Genomic DNA, 9728 nt, shown 5'->3' on the forward strand with positions numbered 1-9728 from the left:
CCAGAGCTGCTCCTTACATTCTTTGAATGAACTCTTGTTGACTCAGTCTAACCTTAAGAACATCATACCTCTAAAATGCTGCAGGTAGATATGAAACATTTTACTAGCAGAGACATGAAGTGTAAAATCAAACTGTTGAAGTTATTATGTATCCTACAATTGTCAGGCGCCAGAAAATTTCACACTACCCTCACAAAAATTATTTTCTACCAAGGCCTTTGGGTGTGGTGCAAAATATTGTCATGTCTGTGTTGAGGTTAGGAAAAATAATTTTAATGCACTCTTCATTACTACTTCATGATAAGTGCCTGATACATAGAAATTCTAAATCTGAAACAAATATGACAAATTTTTTTACCAGGCAACTCCCATTTCACAGAAATAATATTTTGATTCAAAATTTTTACCTTATACATAGTAAAAGAAGCACTTACCTCTGTTATTAAATGATTTTTAGTGTCGTATAAACTGTTCTTATAACAGTATTGAAATATAAAGTATCTTAGAAAGCTTATAAACAGACCTCTTATTCACAGTTATGATTATTGTATAAATGATTCTTGGAACATACAACTAACTCAGCTAAAATAAAGACAACTGTGCAACTGTGTGCAGAGGCTGCAGGTAGTGCGGAGGCAGAGTGCCGTGTACGGGCAGCTCTAGAGGCAGCTCTTGGTGCACTGCTGCTGTTACCCCCTGCTCGCGTGGCGCGACTGCTGATCACACTGCCAGCTCTTGCAGCACCACCTCCAGACTTGCTACAACGTGCACTCTTCCGACCAGTCATTGGAGACGTACCAGTTGACCATCTTGTTGCCTCCATCTAAAACTAATGCTGATGTCTTTAATAATTAAATGTGAAGAAACTACATTGTTATTGGGGCATTCATTGTGTCATTATGACACACTGAAGAATCATCAATATGTGGGCTGAAATACGCGGTTTTATTATTGATTCAGTAACAGTTTCCTTAATACAAGGTTAATGAAATGACATGATGACATAACAACTTAATACCATGATCTGTTAACAGTGTCTGCTATTTTAGATGTACAAAATGATTTACACTGTGTGCTTAGTTCACTTTTCAGTGCATAAATATATACTTATATTCATTCTCATATTCGGCATACATATGTAAACTGTTTATCTATTTCACATGTTTACAACATCAACCTGATTAATCCCATGTCCTTCTATTGGGTATCTTTTTCTTTCAGTTGTCAATAAACTGACTATTTTGACTGAGCGCTATGGCAAATGTATTGTATTATTTGCTTTTACACACATCAAAAAAAGTTTTGCATCCCCCAGTTCCCAGAACTCCTGAAGATAGACGTTGACTGTGGATATTGTATCACAGACACAGTCCCTTTGACTGTTCAGAGGTGTCACTAACCCCACCCAAAGATGTAAACAAACCGTGCATGAGCAGTGCCTATTAGACGGAGGGAGTCTGACAGCCGATCAGTTCCAGTCATTCCACCAGAAAGTGGGTACACGGCTTGTGTTGTCTGTAGTTCAACCATATCTAGGCGGTCATACTGCGGTTCTATCGCATCCGCATTGTTACTTTGTGCCAGGAAGGGCTCTCAACAAGTGAAGTGTCCATGCATCTTGGAGTGAACCAAAGCGATGTTGTTCGGACACGGAGGAGATACAGAGAGACAGGAATTGTCGACGACATGCCTCGCTCAGGCCGCCCAAGGGCTACTGCTGCAGTGGATGACCGCTACTTACGGATTGTGGCTCGGAGGAACCCTGACACCAATGCCACCATCCAACCACAGGACGTCGTGTTACGACTCAAACTGTGTGCAATAGGCTGCAAGATGTGTAATTTCACTCCTTACGTCAATGGTGAGGTCCATGTTTGCAACCACAACAGCATGCAGTGCGGTACGGATGGGCCCAACAACATGCTGAATGGACCGCTCAGGATCGGCATCACGTTCTCATCACCGATGAGTGTTGCATATGCCTTCAACCAGACAATTGTCAGAGGGGTGTGGGTGTTTGGAGGCAACCCGGTCAGGTTGAACGCCTTAGACACATTATCCAGCGAGTGCAGCAAGGTGGAGGTTCCCTGTTGTCTTGGGGTGGCATTATATGGGACCGATGCAGCTGCTGGTGGTCGTGATAGGCACCGTAACGGCTGTGCAATACGTGAATGTCATCTTCCGATCAATAGCGCAACCATATCGGCAACATATTGGCGAGGCATTTGTCTTCATGGACGACAATTCTCGCCCCCATCGTTCACATCATGTGAATGTCTTCTTCAGCATAACGACATCGCTCGACTAGAGTGGCCAGCGTATTCTTCAGACATGAACCCTATCGAACATGTCTGGAATAGATTGAAATGGATTGTTTATGAAGAAAGTGACCCACCAACCAGTTATCTACGCCGAATCGCCGTTGAGGAATGGAACAATCTGGACCAACAGTGCCTTGATGAACTTGTGGATAGTATGCCACGACGAATACAGACATGCATCAGTGCCAGAGGATGTGCTACTAGGTATTAGAGGTACCAGTGTGTACAGCAATCTGGACAACCAGCTCTGAAGGTCTCGCTGTATGGTGGTACAACATGCAATGTGTGGTTTTGATGAGCAATAAAAGGGGCAGAAATGATGTTAATGTATATCTCTATTCCAGTTTTCTGTACAGGTTCCGGAACTCTCGGAACCGAGGTGATGCTAAACTTTTTTTGATGTGTGTATTTGTTATATGCCACTACACTATTGTAGCAGTGTCACATGATCAGGGATGGTATAATTACATTCTGGTACACCACATGAATAATAATTACACATTAATAAGCAATTATAAATACCTCATATCTTACTTTGGAATTACTGAAAATGAGCAGAAAATAGGTAATGTTGCTGGTCTTTATCTGTTGTTAAGAACCACCACATCATCATTCAGTAACGATCTTCTGGAACCAGATAAGGATGACTGGACATATTTACAACTTAAACTCTTATTACATAATCAAAATATGCTGTATAGTATTCGTTCTAGTCACACTCATCATTAACCAAACCTACAGGAAACAGAAGATATTTTCCATGAAAACCTCTCCCACTTGATGTTCGAATTTTGGTGTTTGGCACAATAAACTTAAATTTCTCACAGAATAGAGGTAAAGTACCTCTGCAGAGTGAGACATTCACTTTTCTGAACAGCAGTCAAAGATATTCTCCCCACATACAGATAATGTCCACACATTGTGTTCATTGAATGGGTGCAGCTCTGTAATTCAAAGAAGAGCATGCTTTTAAAAACAAATATCATGAGATTAATAGATAAATATTATATCACAGTTAAAATCTTAAACTGATTAAACACTGATCTATATTAAATGAATGCTTCTGTACTATAAATGTCTTTTGTGTCTTATCTGAGTTGCCACTAAACATTCCCTCCTTTAAACGTGAAAGATTGGAAATATATGAAGTTAGTCAACTAAAGAATAATTGTAACAGTTGCTGATAGTGAGCAGTACTCTTATTATGACATTAGCTACATTCATCTTTTCATAATTATACACCTCACATAAAACTTTACAACTTCCCCAGTCCTAGAAATCCGGTATCTTCATAATCATTTACTGTCCCACTACTTTAAGGGAGTAGGTGATGCGACTTAGTAGAATTATCGCTCACAGCAGAATATATTATGTTCCCCCAACAAGAAGATGCACCAGAAGGATCAAAAACGAAGGAGACATGATAGAGAAAATTAGGAATGTCAACATCCCCCCAACAGCAAAACTGGTGTCTTTTGACATAACATACATGTACACAAACGTACCCACAGAAGAAACTATAAACATTATAGAACAACAGCTAAAATGCAATAAATTCCGAAGTGCACATATAAATGAAATCTCATCCATCCTTAGGCTAATCACAGGACAAACTACTTCACTTTCAACAACAACTTCTACTTGCAACAATCGGGGCTTCCCATGGGGTCCCCCATTAGTGGAATCTTAGCCATCATTTTCTTGGACCATATAGAGAACACAATATTCAATAACATTGTAAAACAAGGAGAGCACAAAATAATCTGCTGGTACCGATATGTGGATGACATAATCTGTCTTATAGATGAAACACATAGCAGGATAGAAGAGCTCCACAGTAACATCAACACAGTATACCCACAAATCCACATCACAATGGAAATGGAAAACAACAAGAAACTAAATCTCTTGGATCTTACAATCACAAGAAATAACCACTAACATGAATTCTCCATCTACAGAAAACCCACATCCACAAGCACTGTTATCCACAGCTCATCCAACCCCCCTCCCCCCACCAACAGTGCATAAATATGCACCACAGGATAATAAGAACACCTCTTAAACCAGGAAAATATACTCAGGAACTAAACATAATCAAACAAATTACTGTTGAAAACGACTACAAAACAGACATCATAAACAAACTCAACAACAAGGTAAAACGGAAACATGCAGCACATACAGACAACACAGCAGACCACACCACTTCGGAAAAAAGAGAGAGATGGTACACACTAGCATACAATAACACACTTGCATGTAATTGCAAAATTGTGTAGCCAAGGTATGTATGGTAAATGTTAACCTCCTTTCATCCGCCTGAGCAAAATGCGTGTTCCACTGCAAAGGTAATGAGTCAACTTTTTTGAGAGTGACAGATGGAAACTCCTGCAGAATGCAACTAAGAGGCAGGTTTATTACAATGGCCTTCTTGTCAAATGACAGGATATGTGTATAGTGTGTGTAGTGACTCTTGACGAAATGTGAACAAATAATCTAACATTAAGTTTGAACTGAGTAGACTTGAAAGTACGAGGGGCGTTTGAAAAGTCCATGCAAAGTCCGAGAAATGGCACCACCGGCATGTATCGAGGTCATGTTTAGTTAGTAGCGTCTTTGGAAAGAATGCACACCACGTTTCATCCATATTGGTCTATTTCTTTGTGTTTGGCATTCGTGTGAATCAAGGAAATCGAGTGATTTACAAAAATGGACGAAAAAGAATTTCATGTGGTGATTAAACATTACTTTATGAAAGGCAAAACGCCTCAGGAGACTAAAGAGAAGCTTGACAAACAATTCGGTGACTCTGCACCTTCGATTAGAACATGATCTGGAGATGGACGACAGAAGAGTTAAGGTGTGTGAGATTGCCAGTGCTGTGGGCATCTCGAATGAACGGGTACATAATATTTTGCATAAACGTTTGGACATGAGAAAGCTATCTGCAAGATGGGTTCCGCGATTGCTCACGCTTGACCAAAAAAACGGAATCATGTGAAGTGTTTCATGGATGGTTTGCAACAGTTCAGGAAGAGTCTGCAGGACTTTAAGCGTCGTTTCGTCACTGTGGATGAAACATGAATACATTACTGTATTCCTGAGACTAAACATGGGTTACCAAGGGAGAAACTGCACTAAAAAAGGCGAAGACCATTCCTTCGGCCGGAAAGATTATGCTGACTGTCTTTTGGGATCGCAAGGGATAATCCTCATCGACTATCTGGAAAAGGATAACATTATTACAGGTGCATAGTGTTCATCGTTACTGGACCATTTGAAAACCGAGCTGCAAGAGAAACGCCGGCGATTAGACCGCAAAAAAGTTCTTTTCCGTCACGACAATGCACCAGCACACACGTCATCAGCTGTGGTCGCAAAATTGATGGAATTAGGATTCCAACTCGTTTCACATCCCCCCTATTCTCCAGACGTGGCTCCCTTGGACTACTATTTGTTCCCCAATTTGAAGAAATGGCTGGAAGGACAAAGATTTTATTCAAATGAGGAGGTGATTGCAGCAACTAATAGCTATCTTGCAGACTTGGATAATTCCTATTATTTGGAAGGGTCCAACAAATTAGAACAGCGTTGGACGATGTGTATAAGTCTAAAAGGAGACTACGTCAAAAAATAAAAAAGGGTTACCCCAAACACATAAGTAGTTTTTATTTTTGCATGGACTTTCCAAATGCCCCTCGTAATTATACATCTACATATTTATTAATATTTAATTCTATTTCATGGCTTTATTAGGCATTTTTTGTAAAATGATCTGTGGACCAAAGTAGGGTCAGTAATTTTAACTTTTTGCCCATAATTAATTTTTAGAAGCAAAGAATCATGATCTGTAAAATTTCCTCATATTGATCTGGCTGTAAAATCATTTGTTTTTCAATCTCTATTGTCTGCACATTATATATTTAAAGTTCTTGTAGTACTTAAAACAATTTTTTAGAGTTGTTCTTTTGTATTTCCCAGTTCTACATTAATCACCACAAATAAGAACCCATATTTTGAACTTAAATTTTTAAATCAATTATCAACGTTTTTATTTTTATTTATTTCTGTTCATCAGAACAATAGAACATACATTTATAGATGAAGCCAACTCTTTATGAAAAGTATACATATGCCTCATAATTAGCATTTAGCTAATTATGGTTGTCTACATCAGTGTTATAGGCCCATACCATTTCAATTTCAGATTGCTTACATCATATACACTACATGTTTATATATATCGATATGGTTTGGAAGTTCCTTTGTCCCTTTTGTAACATAATATGTTGTGGCTTATGTAGGCTACACCTCATTTTTATATAGTACTAAATTACAATTTGTCTTAACTGCAATGGACGCAAAAACACTCATGCAATATTGCCAGTTTTCTATCCAAAACATTTTTTTGTCTCTCTGAAGTCTGAAAGGGAGTTTTTCAGATCTTTTGACCCTATATGGGATGGTTTTGATTTGAATTCATGGTGTTGTGTCTAGGCACCCAGATGAAGTTCATTAATTTGTGTGATGGTTATGTTGTGTCTTGATGTATTGAATTTCAGGAATGTATTTCAATTTCGTCCAGGTATATACTTGGCTTTAGATGTTGGTGTACATGATGCTTCCTGTTTAATGCTATCATTGTTATCACCATTTTCTGCATTTTGAATACTACTGCTTATTTTGCAGATGCATCCTCAAAAAATTATACCATAAGTTTATGTTGGATGAATTAGTGTATAATATGTCATTTTCGAAATATTTGTGTCTTTTAGGTAGCTGAGTTTGGGCTGACATATAAGTCTGAGCTGAGTTTTCCACCTATGTAGTCAATGTGCTTATACCAATTTACATTTTCATCCATTATTACAACAAGGAATTTTGTGTATCATATTTACATTTTTCTCTATGTGCTCATTTATGCAAATTTGATATCTTCCTTCATTGGTCCTTAGTTTGAAATCCAAACAATGAGTTTCAGCAGTGTTATTATGCAAATTTATTCCAGCAAACCTTTGCATAGCATTATTTACTTCCAAGTTGGCTTTTATTTCTAGAGTTTTTATGTTGTTTTACTTGAATAATTAATATGTTTCCTCTATGTGAGTATTTATGTTGCCATAATTAACAATGTCTGGATGTGATTTGTATATAAAACAAAAGTCAATGGGCCAAGCATGGAACCCTGTGGGACAGAGAAGTGTAGAATTCTCATTTTAGACGTCATTCTCTCTCCTGACGCTTTTGTAGTTTCTGCTTCTGTATTTTTGTTATGATAGGATACAATTTCTTGCATTCCTTCTTATTCCCTATATACCCAATCTGTCTACTAAAGTTTCATGTTCTGCAGAGTTTATGAAGGCTACATAAATACACAAATACTCCAGCACACTTATTTCTAAAGTCTAAGATGATTATTACATTCTCATTCATGCCTATGATTCCATCTATGATTAAATAAACACGTTTATATCATCTTTGGAGACCTAAACAAGCTAACAACTGTTATATTTTATATGCCATTTTATCCAACTTAACCATCTAGTACTAAGCTATATGTTCTTACACTAATTTTACATCCTGTCCTTTCAAACCATTAACAACATAATTCTTTTCTGGTTTCTGCACATGATGTTGTTGCAACATGCCAATAAAGAACAAAAAAACGTAGTTACAGTATGTTCTCTGTTATTCAATTGCTGCTCAAAATGTGTGACCATTATACTTGTATTGTTAGTAGGCTAGAAGGTATCCAGAACAAGTACATGTAATGCATTGTCATGTATTACAATAAGAAGCATTCTAATTTGAGGAACACTTCAAGTTATACTATCCTTGTGAAATGGAAGATTAATTCAGTTTACACAACAGTGGACAGAAAATTTATGCTTTTTACTTGACATACATGTAAGAGACCATTAGCACAACTTTCCCATTTTGTAATACAAAATATATTAAACAGGTCATCATCGTTTTTCCCATTACACTTAATAATTTTGGTCGAAAACAGCAGTCATCTATAATGCTCAAAATAAGTTCAAATTTCTCTGATTTTATTGTTATTATCATTTTGCAGGAAGTGTGTGGAATGAAGTAATATTTGGCTTCATTTTCCATAGTATATAGGTTTTCCTAACTTCATCAGTAAGCCCCTCTGTCCTTTGCATTCTGTTATGAGATGTGGAGGTCGAACACCTTGTCGCCTATTCATGGTTTCATCATCCATCATTTCCTTTTGGTAGATGCTCACAACAGTAGCAAGTGAACAACTGATCAGCTTTGCTATACCAAAGATAACTATTTGCAGGCACTGGACTATAATAAGCCCTGATTTGTTAATGATGCTTATGTCACTGTCTCATTTATGATTTGTATTGTCACTACAATGGTTCATCTCTACTCTGCTTAAATACTTTTCTTACCATGTCATATTCCACAATGCCATCAGAAGGTGATCAATCCCACAATGGACTGTGGGTCATTTTATATATATATATATATATATATATATATATATATATATATATATATATGTATGTATATAATTTTATTGTTCATTGAAAATTTTTTACATTTGAATTTTCATTCTTATATTTTTACTACCCATACTCAGATGGTAGCTCTTGTAGCCTACATGCTGGATCGAGGTATCACCTCAGCATAAAAGCAGTTTTCTCCAGTAATCAGCTGAACATCAGTTTCCTCTTGCCATCCCTGACAACTAACTTCTGTACAAGGAACAAAATCTGAATAATAGAATTGTCTTACTCACAGTACCTAAATGAAAATAAACTAATCTACTTAACAAGCATATTTTATTCTTATTTTGATTGTTAAAATTAAGTATAATTTTAAAGAGAAATGCAAAAAAAATCTATTTTTCTTCATATATTTTGTATACATTCAGTGGTGCCACCAAAAGCACATGCAGACAATTTATATATAGGAAAATAATTCATTGCCAATGCAAAACAAAATGATGTCATTGGGTGGTATGTTCCAAAGCCACAATTTTAGTACATTGTTTGCAGTGGTAAACAGTCTTTACATAATGGCGTAAAATATTATGGTTTGTCTTACACACCTCTTAGATCAACTTAATGTTTTAATCTACTGTACAGTGTTACAATTTTCTACAATTCTTATCCAAATTTCTTAAATAATGTATTATACACTGATGATATTCTATCACTGTATTCTAGATTTCATACATTTTGACAGTGCACTTCTGAACTAATTCAATGGAATTAAGTTTAAATTAATAGTTATTCTGTTAAAATAAGATATTCATAACTTCTGTTAACCCCTGCTAGCCTAACATATGACATGCCAAATGCATATTTTGAACAACTGTACTGACACTGTAATATCAAATGGATTAAGCTCTTCTCTAGTATCTGTTAG

At 36.7% G+C, this 9728-nt stretch overlaps 1 protein-coding gene across 1 annotated transcript in view; it reads left to right on the forward strand.

Moving 5' to 3' along the window:
* LOC124593899 (nuclear receptor subfamily 2 group E member 1) overlaps positions 1-827 on the forward strand; it is a 90505-nt gene extending 89678 nt beyond the window's left edge. The window contains exon 5 of the mRNA XM_047132249.1: positions 616-827. Within this exon, the coding sequence (XP_046988205.1) occupies positions 616-827 (212 nt within the window). The remainder of the gene's footprint in view (positions 1-615) is intronic.
* The last annotated feature ends 8901 nt before the right edge of the window (positions 828-9728 follow it).

The sequence above is a fragment of the Schistocerca americana genome, chromosome 2 (assembly GCF_021461395.2).
Source record: "Schistocerca americana isolate TAMUIC-IGC-003095 chromosome 2, iqSchAmer2.1, whole genome shotgun sequence".
In the NCBI taxonomy this organism is placed as follows: Eukaryota; Metazoa; Arthropoda; class Insecta; order Orthoptera; family Acrididae; genus Schistocerca; species Schistocerca americana.